The sequence below is a fragment of the Leuresthes tenuis genome, unplaced genomic scaffold (genome assembly GCF_036924035.1).
Source record: "Leuresthes tenuis unplaced genomic scaffold, fLeuTen1.0.hap1 SCAF_11, whole genome shotgun sequence".
Taxonomy (NCBI): domain Eukaryota; kingdom Metazoa; phylum Chordata; class Actinopteri; order Atheriniformes; family Atherinopsidae; genus Leuresthes; species Leuresthes tenuis.
The window spans coordinates 34,529,540-34,550,167 of NW_027325365.1; the positions used below are offsets into that span (position 1 = coordinate 34,529,540).

The following is a 20,628-nucleotide window of genomic DNA, read 5'->3' on the forward strand; positions in this document are numbered from 1 at the left end:
AGTTGAACCGGATGTATTCAAGTTCCACCAGAGGCAGCTAACCAGCTAGTTGTTGCTTTAGCAACCGCTGCTAAATTGGCTTTCGTTTTCTGTCTCGTCAAGGTTGACAAATTTGTGAGTAGTTGCCCGATGGTGACCAAAAGCTAAAATTAGCGAGAACGAAGTTAGTCAGGTCTAAAATTAAAACCAATTCGGCATATACTTGCAAAGGAAATTAGAAACCTCGCCCACTAGCTAGCTAAACCCTGTCATCACTGATCCGCTAACAGCCCATGAAGCGCAGCTAGCGAATTCACACAAGCTTGAAGCATTGCCTTTACAAGTTCACCTGAAGCGATGCAGATGAGGTATGCCACCCTTCAAAGATATATACATGGATAAATGTGACTACATTTTTGTTATGGCTTTATTTAGGATGCTAACAAGATGACAATCCTGACTCAAGCCGAGTCAGGTTAGTTTAGTTCCGCTTTCATCTGATCGTTTGGGGTTTTTGAATATTTGTCAGTTTGTGACTTTTTAAATATTGTATAAACGTTCATATAAATGGCAGACATCCCCGTGTCTTGAAATATGTGGAAACAGCGGGAGTCAGACGGTTGAGCGACGACGTACAGAACTAAAGTGTTCCTGTTAGCAGGAACTCGGAAGTCTTGTGACCTACGAGTTGTTTCTTATAAACTGACTAATCATGCTCGCTGTGTCGATTGCCTCGATGTTGTTATTCTGATATCCGCTGGGTTTTTCACAACTGCATTAATTTTTCTTATAATATCTAAATGAACACTTTTTTTCCACGTAGATTCACACCCAAATGGGATCAAGACATGCGGATTTCTGTATGGTCATTAAACTGTACTAATTAGTGAGAATAAACTTCCACCACCGTGTTTGTACAATGAAACTGACTGTCCTCCAGAAAAGTTGCTGTTGCTTTTTCTTGTGTAGGTGTTCCTTTTGAACCAGCATGATGGCAGGTTCCCAGTGGGAGCTTCCTCCGGAGCTGTGCTGCCGGCCCATGGCTTTTGTGGCTTTAACTGGTCTGGATGTGGTGTACAATGCAGTACACCGTGCCATCTGGGATGCTTTCTGTGCCAACCGTCGTGCGGACAGAGTCCCCATCTCCTTCAAAGTACTCCCAGGAGACCATGAGTATCCCAAATGTCGCACCAAGGTGAGCAATTGATTGAGTTTTCTGTGAGTTTTATCAGCCTATACAAGACAATTGGTTTCCTAATACTTCCAACTTATCACAAGGATTGAAACACACACTGTTTGCATTTGACACATGCAGTAAGTACATGAGTGCTATTATACGAAAACTGAGTTAAGGGAAAAAAGTATTTTTTTGTTTGCACCTATTAAAGTTTTTCCTTTCCGCCTAGCGAACATCATATGAATGGTACATTCCTAAAGGCATACTGAAAACAGGCTGGATGAACAAACATCTGAACCTGGTCCCTGCTCTGGTAGTCCTGTTTTATGAGCTGGATTGGGACGACCCACAGTGGAAGGAGAAACAGTCTGAATGTGCGACGAAAGTGGAAATTGTCAGGTAGGTGATGGCAGCATAATTACTTTTGCTTAACCCAAACTATGTGAAGTTATAATACTGTTTGATTTGAGTTAACATACAGTAAGAGTGATGGAATCTGGTGCATGCTTGGACCTGTTCATTCCAAATACATTAACAAAGGGGTTGTCAGTTTTCTACCCAGTTGTTTGTGTGCTGTTTGGTTACCTGTAGGACCAGCCTTCAGGGCAGGAACACCAAAGTGGCTGTGGTTTTAATCCAAAAGAAGACCCCCCTGCCTCCAGGTAAAAGCCTTTACAAGATAATATCCTTTAAAGGAAGTGCATGTGCCACACATCTAAATTTTACTTTCAGTGTTTTTGTGAGTTGTTGCAGTACAACATAAGCCAAACTAGATTTGGACTTTCCTGGAATGTGTAATCTCTTTATCCTGACCTTTCTTCTAAATTATTGATTCTTTTTATCTTGACTTTTGTACTGTGACCTTGAGTGTCCCGAAACGCGCCTGTAAATGAAATGTATTATTATTATTATTGTTAATAATCATCTTCCATCCACATATTTGCACAGGAGAGGACCTGGTAGCATCAGAGAGAGCATCAGCCCTTTGTAATGCCTGTGATCTGTCTGGCAAGAGCCTCTTTGTTCTGCCACACACTGATCACTTAGTGGGCTATATTATAAGGTAACTGTGTTCACTAAAGCAGTAGTGGTCTGATTTAAAAGGAAAACACTTAGTATATGACCTGAATATCATGTCCTGTCACTGTGATTCTGAAGGTTGGAGAATGCCTTCTATGAACATGCTCAGACATACTACTACACAGAGATCCGTCGTGTCAAATCACATAAAGAATTCCTCAACAAGACAACACATCAGGTAGACCACATGCTTTCCCCACCAGTAGAGAGTCAACACATCCTATGTTATTGCTGATGCAGTATAGCAACAGTTACTGTACTGTTGCTCAAGATCAAAGACTTTACTTTAAGCAACTTTGAAATTCCGGTTTCTCTTTTATCTCCTTGTGCTGATTTGCCTAGCTGCTGTTTGTTAGACACCAGTTTAAGATTGCTTTCTTCAGTGAACTGAAACAGGACACCCAGAATGCTCAAAAGTAAGTCTGAGTGCAGAGATTCACAATTGATGCTTAATATACTTGCTGTTTGCTGTGGTTGAAATCACTTAAACATTGGACAATTGTAAGAAAAACTCTAGAGCACGTGTGCTTTCTAACAACCACAAGCTGTACGTTTAAAAAAAAAAATGTGATCGTCACCTGTTATTGATTAAGTTGACCATAATCTTCTACTTGCAGGGGTTTTGTAGTTTTCCTCTTGTTTGAAATGGACAGAATGTGAAGTGACTTATTGAAAGTGAGTGAGCAGAGCCCCACAGTTTGTTCTGAACTGTTTCTCTTTGTGTTCTTGGGGATGCAGATATTACAGAACTGCATACAGTCTTGTGCATGAGCTCAGAGCACATGAGACCAACATGTTGGAGATCAAAACTATGGCTGGATTTATCAACTATAAGGTACATTTCTGCTCGTCCCTTTGTGGTTAATTGGTGAAAATGTTTATCTGATGAATATCCTGTGCTGTCACAATGGATGAGTCATTTTTAGACAGTGAAGAGGCCACCCACAACACAGCATGACTAGAACAGTTACTATGAACAGATGGTTGTAAATACTGCTCCACTTCAAGTGGGTGATGGTTTCCTGACTACAGCTATAACAGCTGTAACTGTGGCAAACAATGTCTTTGGGATCTCTTTTGGAGTGCTTTCATCCATCCATCCATCCATCCATCTGCCGCTTATCCGAGGGTCGGGTCGAGGGGGCAGCAGCCTGAGCAGAGAAACCCAGACGTCTCTGTCCCCGGCCACTTCCTCCAGCTCTTCCTGGAGCCCCGAGGCGTTCCCAGGCCAGCCGAGAGACATAGTCTCTCCAACCTGGGTCTTCCTCTGGGTCTCCCCCCAGTGGGACGTGCCCGGAACACCTCCCCAGGGAGGTGTCCAAGGGGCATCCTAACCAGATGCCACCTCATCTGACTCCTCTCAATGCGGAGGAGCAGCGGTTCTACTCCGAGCCCCTCCCGGATGACTGAGCTTCTCACCCTATCTCTAAGGGAGAGCCCAGACACCCTGAGGAGGAAACCCATTTCGGCCGCTTGTATTCGCGATCTCGTTCTTTCAGTTACTACCCACAACTCGTGACCATAGGTGAGGATGGGAACGTAGATGGACCAGTAAATAGAGAGCTTCGCCTTCTGGCTCAGCTCCTTCTTCACAACGACGGGTCGGTGCAGAGCCCAGAACACTGCAGACGCTGCACCGATCCGCCCGTCAATCTCACGCTCCATTCGTCCCTCACTGTGAACAAGACCCCGAGATACTTGAACTCCTCCACTTGGGGAAGGAGTTTTTCTCCGGTAGTGCTTTCATAAATGATCAAATAATTGATAGCCAATAAAAATACGACTGGGATGGCTTTCTCTCCACCTTGGTACTGCTGGTCAGCTGCAAGGCTGAGCTTCACACTGTTGTCTTGTTATCATTCATATTCCTAATAGGAAAAACAAAAGCTAAATCATGTACTTTACTTGTGTATGTGTCTGCCATTTCAATCCAACGTGCATGTGAGCTAAGTGATGTTGTTCTGTAAACATGGTGTTAGGTCAGTAAATACAAGTAAAAAAGCATCAAACAACCTGCAGCACACTGGAAGCAGTCTGACATTTGTTCTTCACTGATGTCCTCTTTGGTGATGCCAGAAATCATCAAAGTATGAAAGTGTAGTTAAAGTCTGTGCTGAAAAGAAGATGGATCTTGTAACAAAGTAGTAGATTCTCATAACTCCTTTCCTTTTAGTAAAATTCTGTGAAGCCACACTCTTCTGGCTGTCTGTGCAACATATAACACAGCAGCAGCAGGTCGTCCAGCAGTTACAGTTGGTACATGCAGAATGTACTTGTCACTGCTTACAGGAAGTTATCGCTTAGCAGCGTGGGTGCTCACATTGTTATCTTTATAGTTACTGTAATGGTTATCGCTCTCGGCTGGGACAGCCCCTGAAAGTGGATTCTACACAAAGACAATGAATCTGTAGGTATGGATGTGAGGAAACCAAACAGGGAGAGGAGGTAGGTTAGATTAGGAATGCTTTTGCTTCATCATGTTGTAACAATTAGATGTCCATAGTTTACAATTGAATTGAATTCAGTTTACAATGAATTGAATTGAATAGTTCACAGTTTAAGAATTGAACCACTATAAGAAAAACTTGAAGATATCCACCCATGTAAATTAAAATCCACAAATATTAGTCAGGAATTCAAGATAAAGCAATGATGGTGGCAGTGCAGATTGAGATGTTTGCTATGGAAGAGTACTACAGAGAAACCCTAACCCACATGGTTCTATGTGTTTTGTCTCTTTAGATCTGTCGCCTGTGTTTCCAGCATAACACTCCTCTAGATGCTATAGCTCAGTTCCGGAAGCACATTGACTTGTGTAAAAAGAAGATCGGCAGCGCTGAACTGGCCTTTGAACACTCTGCATGGATGTCAAAACAGTGAGACACTCTTTTTATCTGAACACTCTAAGAATAACACGTGCTGCAGAACAGACATATTCTGTAGGTAACGTGTACTTTTAGCTCATTAAAAAACATTTGAATATGAAAAGTCGACTAAACACATTGTATGAGCAATGACTGTGTTAATGAGACATATTACACATAAAAAAAAGTTTTTCTCTTTTTCTTTTTACCTCATTCATAATAAAAAGTAAGTACATCTTCAGTTCTACTAAGTTTTACTAATCGGGACATTTAAAAAAAAAAGAAAGAAAGAAAAAGGAAATCAGGTCTTCAGCAGCTGTTAAAATTCAATAAATCCAACCTCAGATGAGCAACACTGCATATTACACTATATCATTATTTATTGAACAAAAACTGAAGCAGCCAGGTGCTGCTGTTCAATGCTCTGATTAACTGATCATCAGTCAGTGTGAGCACCCCTATAAAAGCAGAGGTTTGTCAGTTTCAGGTGTGTGTTAACACAGTACCGAGGGGAGGGGACAAGTATCACTCTGCTAACCCTGATTGATGACAGTTTGATTTATTTCTTGAGATGCAGCCAACGACTTACACCATAAAGCATTTTGTGAATTAATGCAGTCTGTGTATCCCTGAAGGAGTACAATCCAGGGTGGAAACAGAATGTGCGTTATGAACATGATGCAGATTTTAGTCAGTCATCACTTTAGATCTACCTTTATTTTCTAATTGTTGCACTAAAGACATTTGAATTTTGCATGTATTTTGTCAGTGTACACCAACTGTTATCAATTCAAACCATCTTAGGGATTTAGTTTTGATGAGTTTATTATCTTTAATGGAGGATTATATCGTATATAAAATATATTACATTGTATCTGTTACTGCCAGGATGTTTGCTCTCAATACTTGAACAAAGAGTAGAATTCCCTTTATTCACCAAAACCTTACTGTCACTTCCAGTCCCAGCCATATTCCAGCCCCCATCAAATAAGACTCAATATTTTTGGGCTCAATACCCCAGGGTAAAAAAAGGGAACACGAGAGAAAGAACAAGTGACCCATAGTTTAATTGATGTTCATTGTTCATTTAATATTTATCATTACAGTCTTGATTTTTCAGTATGTGTTTCTCACGTGGCCTCACAAGTGCTCTTCAATATATTTTTTGTAGCATCACTTTTTCATACATTCTTGTGAAAAAGAAATATACTCTCTTTCATCTCTAATGTTTTACTTATAGGATAAAATAAAAAGATAATCTGTTCCTTACCAGGTCTTAACAATGGGAATATGCAACAACAATGACATATTACACTGTTATTATTGTTAATAATTATATTATATAATATATATTATTATTATATAATTATATTTTATTATTAATTGAACAAAAAATCTAAACACAGAAGCAGTGTGTGAAAAACGCCACCTTGTGATCCCAAAGTTTGTAGAACCACCTTTAGCAGCAATAAGTTGAAGTAATCATCCACCCTTAGTTCTTCTAAAGGAATTAAGAGGGTAAGTAGCAGCCGCATCAGCAATGATCTTAGAGAAGCAATTGTTGCTACCCAACAATCTGGGAAGGGTTATAAAGCCATTTCCAAACTATTTGGAGTCCATCATTTTACAATGAGAAAGATTATTCACAAGTAGAAAACATTCAAGACAGCTGTCAATCTTCCCAAGAGTGGATGTTCCAGCAAGTTCACCCACGGTGGCTGATGATCTGGGCTGGTTCTGCAGCCACAGGACCTGGGCACCTTGCAGTCATTGAGTTCACCATGAACTCCTCTGGATACCAAAGTATTCTAGAGTCAAATGTGAGGCCATCTGCCCAGCAGCTGAAGCTTGGCTGAAACTGGTTCATTAACATGATCCCAAACACAGCAGCAGATCTACAACAGAATGTCCATCCATCCATCCATTTTCTATACCCGCTTAATCTGTCGGTCGGGTCGCGGGAGGGCTTAAGCCTATCCCAGCGGTCATCGGGCGAGAGGCGGGGTACACCCTGGACAGGTCGCCAGTCCATCACAGGGCCACAAAGAGACAAATGAGGCAAACAACCACACACACGCTCACAGTCACTCCTAAGTCCAACTTAGAGACACTAATTAACCTAACATGCATGTTTTTGGATGGTGGGAGGAAGCCGGAACACCCGGAGAGAACCCACGCATACACGGGGAGAACATGCAGACTCCACACAGAAAGGATCGAAACTGGAACCCTCTCGCTGTGAGGCAACGGTACAACAGAATGTGGGAAAAAGAAAAGAATCAAGGTGTTGCAATGGTCCAGTCAGAGTCCAGACCTCAGCCTGACTGAAATGCTGTGGTGGGACCTTAAGAGAGCTGTGCAGAAACCAATGCTGCAAACCTCAATGAGCTGAAGCAACGCTGGAGAGAAGAGGGCCGAGATTCCTCCAGAACCATGAGAGAGACTGATAACGTCCCACAGGAAACCATCACTGCAGCTCACTGCTGCTGAAGCTGCTGCTGCTGCTGCTACAAGCCGCTGGATCAGGGGTTCACTTTAGTTTTTCACACACGGCTTCTGTGTTTTCTCTGTGTTTTGTGTTTAATAAATATTAATATGACACAGTGTAATTTGTCATGTGTTGCTGTTACTCTGAGACTGAATTTATCACATTTTATAAGACCTAATAGGAGCCTGATGATATTTTGGAATTGGAATGAAACTGTATCAGGAGGACATTTGGTTTTACTTTAACCAGATTTTACCATTTCTCAAAGGACTATACATTATAAAGGTGCTAAGAGTAGACTTTTTTTTTCTAATGAATTTTGTGGGGCATTTTTTATATTTCTTTGCCTTTAATGGCAAAGATCGGTATGTTCAGGACGATCACAGCCAACATGGGACGTGCTCCTTACAACTCATGAACCAAGCACCCCCGTAGTACTTTTATTTTTACTCGATCATGGCCATAAATCACTATCCTAGATTGTGACTAGTTAATTTCACCTCCTAACAGGTTCCAGTCGTTTGGTGAGCTATTTGATGAGGCCATAAAGTTGGGTCTGACAGCCATCCAGACCCAGAACCCAGGTTTCTACTACCAACAGGCTGCCTGTTACAGCCAAGACAGGAAGCAGTTGGCACAGCAGCTCTGTCAGGTGAGAGTGCTACAGATTTTCCTACAAACACTCAAATATATATTGCAATGTTCCTTATATATTGTTTATATTGCTGCATTTACTATTGGCTTTATTGCAACAAATTATGATAGTATTATGATTAGGCATTAATCACAACTACAGCCTTAACACTGATTTAAAATGGGCAGTTTCTATTTGAAGGTTTTGTGTTCCAAATAAAAAGCTTAATGATTTGATTGGTTGGCTGTTCCAGGCTGAAGGGAGTTACCCCTCCCCCGATCCACTGGACACCCAAGGTGGAGGACTGGATTTCTATGGCCAGAGACCCTGGAGACAAGGACACCAGAGTATGTTCTCTCTCCGACACACTTGTAGACAATCTTTCATAGTATTTGGTTTGCTACAATGACTCCTTATTTGAACTATCAGTCTACTTGTGAATTTATTTGGACCACCCTTTAGCTAAATGGATATGTCTTCAATTTGTTGGTTTAGAAGCAGAATTTTACACACAAGATGAAACCACACATTCACACAAAGACAAAGACACTGTGTTTTGTAACTGTAACATTGTGTACAACCTCAAACAGAAAGCCATATTTCCATTTCCATAGATTATTTCTCATTGTTTTTCAATCATTTAATCTCACTTCACTTACTTCTGTTGGTATGTTATAGCACTGACTTGTAGTGCCAATAAATGAGACTAGTGTGAATTCTGACAGAGTCTGGAGTCTCTGACGTAGTATGAGAAATAGAGGTGCATGGGAACCTTAACCTCTGTTGTATTTCCAGGTATTGATCCACCAGATACAGAAAAGGAGAAGACAGGGATTATAGCCCTGCATCTTAAGGAGAGAGATGTTCCACATTCAGTAAGTATGCTTCCTGAATGCAGTTGTGTGTGTTCTTAGGAAATCTTAGTCTGTGTCTGCTGTCAAGTTCTGTATTAAAACATTCTCTGTCTGTGTCTGGCCTGCAGGAGCTGATAATCGCACTTCTTAGTAATGCTGTTGCCCAGTTTAAGAAGTACAAGTGCCCTCGAATGAAGAGTCACCTGAGTGCGTATCAATGCTTGATATTTTTCTTTTCTCTCGTCAGTTTCTCAAACTGTCAGGCTCTCTTTCTATCTGGATGAGGTAAAGACTTCAGTGAAGCCTTGGCTTTCCATGCAGGATATGAGAAATGCCAAAACAACTGTTGTCACATGATGACATAATGACTTTGGAAAAGTTATATTTTTTGTTGCATAAAAAGTTTGAATTGCACCTCATGTCTTTGTCACAGTGGTGCAGATGGGGGAGGAATACTATCATGCAAAAGACTACACTAAAGCCCTAAAGTAAGTCAGATGCTGCACTTATGAATGATTTTAGAAGATTGGTTATCTGATTAATTTTGTATGTATCATCATCAGACTCTTGGACTATGTGATGTGCGACTATCGCACAGAGCGATGGTGGGGTCTCCTGACAGCCATATTGACCACGGCTCTGCGCTGTGCTTATCTGATGGCCAGTGTGAAGGACTACATCATCTACTGCATGGAGCTGCTGGGCAGAGGTAACAATGATCATCCTCCAGCTGGAGGGTTGGCGGGTGGTCAAAAGTTGAAGGGTCTTTTGGCATGACACTGATGGGGTCCCAATATGTTCAGTAGTGCTTGAATGTAGGGAAGGGCTGCCTGCTGTATACAGAGTGCATTTCTCTCTGTTTACAAATAAGAGTGGACCATTTCTGATGCATACTGCAATGAAAAACAAATGGGATTTATTTTTATCATAATGAATTTTTGTCTTCCAGCTTCTACCTTGAAGGAGGAGCAAAAGTCAAGGATTGAGAAGAATCTTTTCAAAGTCCTGTCGGTCAGTAACAGGATCTATTGATGCAACACAGCATCAAATAATCCTACTGTGGATTCAACATCAGATCATCAAACTTGTCTGGCTGGGATGTCGTTGGGCTGTTCTTGAAATGGATAGAACGTAGATTACAGTTTCAAGCAATGTTTTAACAGATCTCAAACCTTTGCAGTCCCATGTAGTCATGTAGCGAAGCGCTTTGAGTGATCAGTTAGACTAGAAAAGCGCTATACAAGTACAAGTTCATTTACCATTTACCACATGTTGATCACGAAGTATTTAGCTAACCCAACATCAGCCAGCTGCATACAAGTATGGTATGTTTTAATGTCATCCATGCAAATATTGTTTATCCTTTTGTTTTTCAGAATGAGGCCCCTGAGTCTGAGCCGGAGTGTGATCCATCTTTTGTCGGTGCTGCCAGGTCTCTGTGGACCGACCGCATGGCTCTGTGTGGATCAAATGAGTTTACAGTAGAAGTACAGGACTACATCCCATTCAGTTAGTGAACACACACACACACACTCGATGCTTTATGCATTTTGGACTTCTTCGTGTTGGAATGAAAATGCTGATTGCAGCAGAACTTTGTGTTAAGATTAAAATCAAAGATCAGGAGGATGTTTGCGTTTACATCATCACATCACATGACCCTAAATATAGTGATTATTTGGATCTGGCCTTCCATGGTTAACTATTTTTTTGATAATTGCAGTTACATTTTTCTAAAATGTTCAGTTCCATATGAACTTTTTTGCATTGCTTTATTTCACATGTTCCCCAAGTACTGTAACATTGCATATCTGTACATATAAGACACAATACACTTGTGTACTATTGAGTGTGTTAATACTCCCTTTCTCCCTCCTGACTTCAGTCCAGTGCAAGGCCAAATTCCAGTCTCCCAGTTTCCATGTAGACCAGCCCATCCAGCTCCAGGTCTTCCTCCAAGCTGACTGTCCTCATCCTGTGTCATTCCACAAGCTGGCTGTTAGCCTCAGTAACCAGGTACTCTACTGAAATGCAATAAAGGAAAAAAACATGTCAACTATACCTGAAAGCGTTGCAAAGTAGTTCCCCCAGCAACAATTTAGTTCCAGGTATGTTGTGTGATTTTAGTTTTAATAACTCCCTGAGACTACAGCTTCATCCATCTCTACTGTGTAAAGTTGAGTAACGACAGGGACAGCTGTGGGCCTTGTCTGTTGTGAATTGAGTGTAAAGACCTTTTAGGTGTTCGCACTACGTGCCTCTGTGTGATTCCTGCAATTGGCACTGACGTTAATACAGCTCCCTTGTCTCCACTGCTGAGAACATGCTGGTGTTGATTCTCGCTCATCCAGGTCACGGCTATCCCAAGAGTTTCAATACGAACTAAGAGTCCCATTGTCTTTATTCAAGCTCTGTTTGCATAGAAGCTTATTCTCTAACTAAGAAGCTGATTCATCTGAGTCTCTGCCAGGGAAAACTAAATGATCAGGAGAAGGAAACATGAAAACAGTGATTTTTCCTCATCAGGAGTCTGCAGATCTGTGCAGGTTGACCACAGTGTGACCATTCATCCATCTTTTATTTTTATGTAAACACTTCTCTGAGTTTTTAGACATTTGTAGTTCATGAATCTTTACTGACAAACACTAAAAGTCTAAAAGTATGTTTCCTTTTTCTTTTCAACTGGTTTGTTTCATGTTTTCCACTAACTGGGAAGATCACAGCGGTGCGATGTATTCAATGACATGAAAAGGAAAGCGTGAGAACGGTCTCAGCATTTCTTAATATTTTTTTACACCTTCTTGTAAAAGGACAGTAAATTGTAGTTTAATTCTAATGCTTAAAACAATATATTTCCCTTTTCACGCACAAGTTATATAACAATATTATCTTATTATCTACGTATTCTGTTATTCCAGTTTCACGCACATATGCTCCAACAGTGTTGTAGAGCACCATGCTCTCGCTGAGCTGTGGGACTTGGATCATATACTGCTTTGGCCAAAGATATATTTTCCAGACACTTCCAAAGACATTGTAAAAGGTTTGAATGATTTCCGATCTTAAACTTTTGGTTGTTCAGGAATACAACCAATGGTGTGTGGTGGAATCGTCAGGCCAGGAGAGTATGAGCCTGTTGCCAGGAAAAACCAAATGCTACACCTTCAGCTTTGTGGCCAAAACTGAAGATGTCGGTAAGAAGATAGAGGTAAGCTGGCGTGTTTGTGTTACAGAGAGAGGAGCAGAGACAGGAATTGTGATTAACAGTGTGTGTTCCTGCAGATGACAGGCATTGAGGTGATGTTGGGAAGCGACACTGGCCGCTGTGTGTTTCTGAGCTGGAGAGGGGCAGGCGGTGATGCTGCCTCCACCCATGAAGCCTTGCAGGCTAGCAGGTCCTCACGCCGATGGGGGCGTTGCATTGAGGCACGTCAGGAGCTTGACTGGGATAGTCTGACACTGCAGCACAGCACTATGTAAGTTAAAGACCCAAGACAGTCATTGTATGGGTTTTTAATTGGGTTTACATTTGAAGTTATTGTCCACACTGCAATAAAACCAACACAAAAGTAAAATATTTACTTTTGTTTATGGTATGTGTAGGATTATTTCTAGAGTTCCAAAGATCTCTGTTCAGCTGATTCATCAGCCTCCTGCACTCACCAATGAAATGTACCGCATCAACCTCACTGTCCAATCACAGGAGGAGGCTGTGGCTAAAGATGTCAAACTGACAGCGGGACTCAAACCAGGTACACTCAAACAAATACCGCAGGGAAAAAAGTATTCCAAAGTGTTTGTTTTACACCGCTGTTTTAATTATTTATGCCAATTTACAATCAACTAATTAGCTCTCCATCTTTATACTTAACCCTTAGAGAAAAGGTTGTTGAGCCAGTTCTTTTATGCTTTTCACAACATAAATTCAATTCAGTTCAGTTTTATTCATAAAGAGCCAAATCACAACAGGTGTCATCTCAAGGTACATCAGAGGCACAGTTCAATTCAAGCCAATTACAATCCATCCATTTTCTATACCCGCTTAATCCAACTCAGGGGGGCTGGAGCCTATCCCAGCTGTCATCGGGTGAGAGGCGGGGTACACCCTGGACAGGTCATCAGTCCATCACAGGGTCACACTGAGACAAACGAGACAAACAACGTTCACATTTACTGCTAGGGACAATTTAGTGTCCCCAATTAACCTAACATGCATGTTTTTGGGCGGTGGGAGGAAGCCGGAGAACGCATAGAGACCCCACGCATACACGGGGAGAACATGCAAACGGAAAGAATTAACACAGAGCCAATTAAAAACACGTAGCCTAACTAAGGAGACAAACAGATTGCACCGAAACTTCTCCTCGATCCAATACCCCATCCTGAGCTGCACAAGGCGACAGTGGAAAGAAAAAAAACTCCCTTTTAACAGGAAGAAGCCCCCATCAGAACCAAAACGTGCAGCCATCTGCCTCGACCGGCTGGGTGAGGACAGGAAAGAGGGGACAACAAGCACCATAACACCAGGCCAGAGATACCTGCTGAGAGAGAGAAACACAGAGAACAGAGAGCATTTCCATTAATAACCATTAAAAGCAATGGAGTCTTCTCTGGTTTATATTCTACTAATTCATGATTGGAAATCCGTTTTAGGCTCCCATCCACTCATAAACCACCTACCCACCCCAAGACCATGAATTGGATTTAGCGGCTATAGAAAGTGGATGGCTGGAAGAAATTGTTTTTATTTGAAATCTCCATTTGTATTTATCTTGATTTGTTTGTTTAGGCCAGGATGCCAATTTAGGCCAAACCACCCACGTGACATTGGATGGGTCAGAGGTTTGTGACGACAATGCACCTTCTCTGCTCCCTGATGTACCTTTGGGAGATCTGAAACCTGGGGAGAAGGTACACACACTTGCATAAGAATGTTGTACACCACAACATTGACAATCATTTTCAGCTTCCCCGCAGCAGAAAGATATCAATTCCTGTATTTGTGCTGTGTGTTTTGGGCTCTAGTTTGAGAGCTGCGTATATGTCAGGTGTGTGTCAACCGGACCGAGAGTCTTTTTGTTCCATGTGGCTTACAGCATTGACACTGTAGTGGAAGGATGCCAGATCATCTGTAAATGCCATAAGGTAGAAAGCAAGTGAAGGATCAAATGCATACTATCTATTTTCAGTGCTGACATTTAGTTTTTTTGCTCCATTTAAAAATGAGCTATTTTTTATTTTGTATTTATCTTTTCCATTTTTGTCTGTCTTCCAGGATGAGACGGTAACTATAGAGACTGTCGTTCCATTTGAGGTGTCAGTCAAGTTTGTATCCACTAAGGTGTGCATCTGAACTTTTCTGTCTCCAGTTTGGGGTTTATACCAGTACTAGTGATTGTGTGTTTTCATGCTTCCCTTCTGCATGAAATGGTTGCAAACAGCCAAACTTGCTATCTCCTATTTCTGTGGTAGTGAGTATATAAGAATTTACTGGGAACAAATTGACATTGTTGGTTTAAACAATAAACCTTGATGTTAGAGCGGTAACACACACTATGGCAGAGACTTTAAGAGGAGGTAGTAATCATGATTATCATCGCTTCAGTTTGAACCGTTGGACCAAGTAGCAGTGGACATTCCCTTCCTGCTGATGACAGACATCCTGTCATCATCTCCGTGGCCTCTCCATTTGACCTCCTCCTCTCTGCAGCTACTTACGATAACCAGCAACACACCACAACTTCAGTCACAGTTACAAGAAGGTGCCTGACCAGTTTGAACATTTCTCTTAGACTCCACTTACTTGTCTTGAAATATGAAATATGAAAAATATGAAAATGAAGTGACACGTAAAGCCTAGAACGTTATCACATTGTGTGTTTGTGTGTGTTCAGTGGTTCTGCAGACGGGCGAGTGTGCCAGTGAGTGTTTTTGTCTTCGATGTCCACCAGTGACCAACAGTAGTAACACTGTGGCTACAGGACAGTACCGAATATCATGGAGGAGGTAGGGGCACACACACTAACACTCACACAGATAAGTGGGTATGCAGAGGCTTCTAAAGGTCTTTATCTGTTCAACAGAAAGTCTTCCAGTTCTGACAGTCCTCTCATCCAGACCACAGTTTCTCTACCTCACATCATCCTGGAACCTGTTCCTCTGTACATATATGCTGGTCAGTATAGACTATTAAAGTCAATATGTGCATCATAAAAAATTCAGAGGTGACCATTTATGGCATGTAGTGTTTAATTTTACTCTTCCTGATCTTACTATGTGCACATTTTGTAGTTTACAGCCATTATTTCAGCCAGTTGTGTTGTATTGTGGTTATTTGGATTTGCTTTGGTTTGTGGTACAGATTTACCATCATTTGGGCGAGTCAGAGAGTCTCTTCCAGTTCGTTACCACATTGAGAACAGAACAGCTCTGGTGCAGGAGGTGGAGATGGCTGTTGAACCATCAGATGCTTTCATGTTCTCTGGACTCAAACAGGTACTACCTTCGATCAGCACTAGACTTTTTTTGAAATAGCTTTATTTTTGCCTCGGTACTTTCCAGAAGAACAACAACTGCTGATATTTTCTGAAAGAGGACAAAAACATGATCTATTTTCAAAATCACACCTGAAGATTTACTTTTTTATTTTTGGAGTACTCAACACAACTGAAGCGTCTCTAATGCATTATAGTCTTATGGGATGGCAGCAACTTTTTCAATAACTATCAGAAGCACCAGGATTGTCTAATTGTGGCTCATGAAAAACTTCACGCTGCTGTCCATGTTGCCAGTGTTCATTTTTCCTGATAATGGACACCTCATAGGTCATCATCCCTGAAATGACGGAACAGTGAACAATACACATTTTTTTATTTTAGTGCCTTAAATAGCACAAATAACCTACATTTTCATGAATGTGTAGAGTAATGATGTAAAGGCATTAACAGGCTAAGAAGAAAAGTGCTTCACCATCCCTAAACAGAGAAACACCCAATTCCTGTGTACTAAAAATGTGAGAATGACTAGAGCTGGACCACATAATACAGGAATGACTATAAATTGGACAAACCAGGATGAAATTAGATATTTTATATGGTGGCCATTTAAAGGGAGAAGTTTTTATTTTTATTTTTTTAACCTGGACCTTATTTCTGGCATAAAATACGTTCATCTACTCATCGATAACATTTTGGTGAAAGTCAGTGTCCTTCAGACGCTACTTAGATCACTCGAGATCCGTGTATATCCATATAATACCCAGTATATCCAGACGCAGTGCGTCTGGTCTTCGATCAGCCTAAAAGAACACGCCCCCCCTCTGTTCATTGAGCTCCTCTGGCTGCCATTAGCCGCCCGCATCAGATTCAAGTCACTGATGTTAGCTACAAAGAGCTTAATGGAACGGCTCCATCTACTTCAATGCTCTTGCAAAGGCTTCTGTCCCAACTCGGCCCCTCCGTTGGTCCCAGGATTGTCGTCTAGCAGCTCCTACACCACGCCTAAGACAATCCAAACTCTGTTCATGTGTCGTCCCACGATGGTGGAATGACCTACCGAGCGCTACCAGAACTGTCTATCTTCAAGAAACTCTTGAAAACCCAGCTCTTCAGAGAGCATGTCCTATCCCAGCACTTACCTTGTACTTCCTTCTGTGCCTGCACTCTATCTCTTCTCTGTCACCTCTGACAGAGTCGGACTAGTGGGTTCCTTCTATGTACCGGTTGTTTATTGTTAGCTTTTTATATAGCTTGTTATATCTTCATTTGTAAGTCGCTTTGGATAAAAGTGTCTGCTAAATACATAAACATAATGGGAGAGAACAGGACATTGACGATGCAGCCTCTAAATAAGGCATTATCTGTTTTTATTTCACCAATACTTTAAGACGAATGAATGAATGAACACGTACTGCTGCACTGTTTGTTCAGAGCTGCCGTGTTGTTGTTATTGGGGGCTTTCTACACCCAGGTCACTGGGATAAAGTCATAGACGCGCGCCGCTGTAGCTCAGTTTATTTACTCCGTGCTCTGTGACAGTCGGCTAACTTCACACGTAGTTTGCTACTGATAGATTTGTGCAACATAGCAGAACTTTTATCAGATTTTGACGACGTGGACGACGACTTTGAATGAGATCGACGTCCTTACTGTTTTGATATGAGTAAATGAACGTATTTTATACCAGAAATAATGTCCAGGTTTAAGAAATTAAAATAAAAACGAACATCCCCTTTAAGGACAGATGACTGCTTACTTTGTCATCTGGGTTTAATTGACAGTTTAATGAGGAAGTAATTGGAAAAAACTGAAGGCTCACCAATCTGCTTAAACTCCCTGCCTTGTGGATCAGACAGTAATTAACACAAATGGTTTGAAACATTTTGGGGTAAGTGGGTTCTCTAACAGAGATTATGGATAAGAATGCTGATCAGATGCTGAATGATTACAGTGGTTGTTGAATTTAAGCTCATTTCACTTTGAAACAAATGTAGGTCCTGTCCACACTAACAAAAAACCAATATTTTTCTTATTTGTTTACACCTCTCATCTATGAGGGCATAGATGAGGTCATAATCTGAAATAAATATAAAAATCAATCAGCACCTTACAACAACCAGAGATGGACCAAAGTGCTTCACAATTCCAGAAATAGATTTAAAATAGATTACATATAACACAAGACGACAACAAAAATGCTTAAATAAACAAGTTTATTGAATAATAAATGCTTCTGAAATAAGTAACAAAATCATTTTTGCGAAAATAATTGAAAAGAAGGTCAAATGAATACATGTTTTGCTTTAATTTAGCTATTTATTCCACTCACTTCTAAATTTCATTTGTTCATTTAATTGGAATTAATTAAATTTCAATTTAATTCAATTTTATTTATATAGCGCCAAATTACAACAATTGTCATCTCAAGGCACTTAAATAATAGTCCAATTAATTGTATTTTTCTTTGTCAGTTTGTCATTCTTGTATTCATTGTATTTTTACTTTATTTTTCAATTCATTTTATTTATAGATGTATTTACTTCTGCTATTTCCCCAGCGCATTTTCTCCCCCTATTTATTTCCATGTTTTTGTTGTACATTTCCGTATGATTTTCTTATGCTAATTAGGGCGAGCAGCTAGCTTAACTTTCAGTCAGAACAACAGCCTAAATGCAGCCTACACTTTTGTTCAAACTTTATAAACAACTGCTATCTTTTAAGCAGGCCAGTCAGGGACTCAAAGAACACAAACTGTTTGGGTCTTTTAATCAACAAGTCATTTTATATCATAGCTTCGGTGCCGGAAGCCCCGTGTTGCCCCCTCTGGTCTCAGGAACAAGCTTTTGAAACACAGTGAGCAGCCTGATAATCAACCAATAGCTGAGCCCAATGACAGACTTTGAAAGACCACCCCCTCATTTACATAATGAGGTAGAAATGCCTCATTACTTTGTATAATGACAGTGCACTGGAAACCATAACAATGGTGCCTCTGAGATTTTTTTTTTTTTATTGCCTTATGCTGTAACGTCACCTTGAGCAACAACTCTTTCATTCAGAGTTGTCTTTCAGTTATGTCAACGCATGAATCACTGTTTTAGTTCTGAAGATTTCACCAAAGAGAATCAGCTCAGTCAGCATGCGCAGGCTGTTCTTCTTTTGTGTTTTGATGTCATTGATGTTGACATTATCGCCACCTGCTGGCCCAATGTGACTTTTATTTTGCGATTCCTCCTTTGGATGGAGATCCAGTATTTTTCAAACTGAGGGAAAAATACCCATGGTAGTGTGTTTGAGGTTATGACCCTGTTCTCAAGAATAAACATCCTGGAATAAAGCTGTGGGACCAACCAAACAGTCACACACATTGTGTGCTCTGGACAGATCTTTTGTCCCTTATGTCCTCTAAAGTTGTATCATTGAAAGTTTGTGGAGCCTAACTGGGCCTGGCTTTATTTGAGACTATAGATTGGTGCAAACTGAAAATACACATTTGATTGACAAAAGCATTTGAAATACATTTGTGTGTAAGACGCATTACAGTGTGTGTGTGTGTGTGTGTGTGTTAATATGTAGGTGCGTCTCCGAATTCTTCCGGGTACAGAACAACAAATGCTGTACAATTATTACCCTCTGATGGCTGGTTACCAAACACTACCGCAGCTCAACATCTGCCTGCCACGTTGCCCGACCTCCAACACACCTGCACTAAGACGCTTCCTGCCACAACGTATCTTTGTAAAGGTAACACACTGACAACTGGATGCACACTCTGAGCCAGCCGTCAGTGTTATCTGCTTGAGAAAATATTTGCTGTTGTTCCTAAACATAAGTCTGTTTCTCTGTGTTCAGCCTCAGGGTCGACAGCTGGATGATGCCTCCATTGCTGCAGCTTGAGGAGAAAATAAAACTTTCCTGTAAATTACGAGAACAAAACAGCATTGTGTATGTTGTTTTAGATGTATGATTCCACACAGATGTCATTATTAACACTATTTGTTTCTCATTGCTGTGTAAAGTTGACCCAAACTTAGGAGACATTTGTTTCCTGTCAGTAAAAGTTATGACATGTTGTGAGCAAATGGCTTATAAATTGACTGTTGCTCATTTTGCTGTGAAAATCATGTATGAATCTGATATGAGCTATATGGGACTTTGAGTGGAGTGTAACACAATAATTTAATGTGTTGAAGGATTAATTATAATGAAATTATGTTAACTTGCCACATCTTATTTTGCATGCACAATGTCACACAATTACCTTCTTTCAAATTGAAGTGACCCCACATGGCAGTAATAAGTAAAGGATCTCTTTAATTAGGGAAAAGCAGAGTATTTAGTAGTACAGAATTTCAGAAGATAATCACAGCAGCCACTGCTCACTATAAAGGAGTCTAAATTCTACCATGGTGCTATATATTCAGAGTTGTGTGTGCTTTGTAATAAGGTGATTAAAAAAAATTCCAGAAATTGATTTGATGTGGGCTGCATGGTGGTGTGGTGCTTAGCACCGTTGCCTCACAGCAAGAGGATTCCAGGTTCAACTCCCAGCTGGGGCCTTTCTGTGTGGAGTTTGCATGTTGTCCCCATATATGTGTGGAGAGAACTCCAGCTTCCTCCCACCATCCAAAAACATGCATGTTAGGTTAAAATGAAAGGTCTTTAGGAGTGAGCATGCATGGTTTTTCGTCTCTGTGTGGCCCTGGCGACTTGTCCAGGGCTTACCCCGCCTCTTCGGTTGGTGGTGTGTAACCAGGAACAAGTCTGGAATGTTTTAAAGGAGTGCCATGACAATCTTGACTCTGGGGGTCATCCAGGGAGACGCCAAACAACAGAAAAAGTATCGGTGTCCTACCATTGGAAAACACTGATGGAGGATGCAAAAAAATGGGTGAGTGTTATTAAAACTTCTTAAGGCACTTCTTATTGGCCTTAATAGGTCCACTTCCTACAACCGCAAAGGGCAGCATTATACTGTGTGTTATATATCTGCAACTCCCTTTGAAGGTAGTAAATGCAAGGTTTTTGACAATCAGGGATGCAACATATACTGTA

The 20,628-nt window shown here is 40.9% G+C and overlaps 1 protein-coding gene across 2 annotated transcripts; it reads left to right on the forward strand.

The window, feature by feature from the left end:
* Positions 1–19,792, forward strand: trappc11 (trafficking protein particle complex subunit 11). 2 transcript variants are annotated; one of them, XM_072396275.1, is made up of 30 exons: positions 1–347; positions 949–1,174; positions 1,386–1,555; positions 1,748–1,818; positions 2,105–2,219; positions 2,315–2,414; positions 2,579–2,652; positions 2,975–3,071; positions 4,979–5,112; positions 8,099–8,240; positions 8,476–8,569; positions 9,018–9,097; positions 9,205–9,283; positions 9,510–9,564; positions 9,640–9,785; positions 10,026–10,087; positions 10,453–10,585; positions 10,962–11,092; positions 12,159–12,284; positions 12,359–12,552; positions 12,680–12,828; positions 13,866–13,987; positions 14,102–14,221; positions 14,352–14,417; positions 14,682–14,838; positions 14,971–15,082; positions 15,160–15,251; positions 15,438–15,571; positions 19,150–19,317; positions 19,426–19,792. In XM_072396275.1, the coding sequence occupies exons 2-30, from the start codon at positions 968–970 to the stop codon at positions 19,468–19,470; spliced, it is 3,375 nt and encodes a 1,124-aa protein (XP_072252376.1). In that variant the 5' UTR covers positions 1–347; positions 949–967; the 3' UTR covers positions 19,471–19,792. The 2 variants fall into 2 exon arrangements, with proteins under 2 accessions (XP_072252376.1, XP_072252377.1); XM_072396276.1 differs by having other exon boundaries at positions 1,754–1,818.
* Positions 19,793–20,628: the final 836 nt, after the last annotated feature.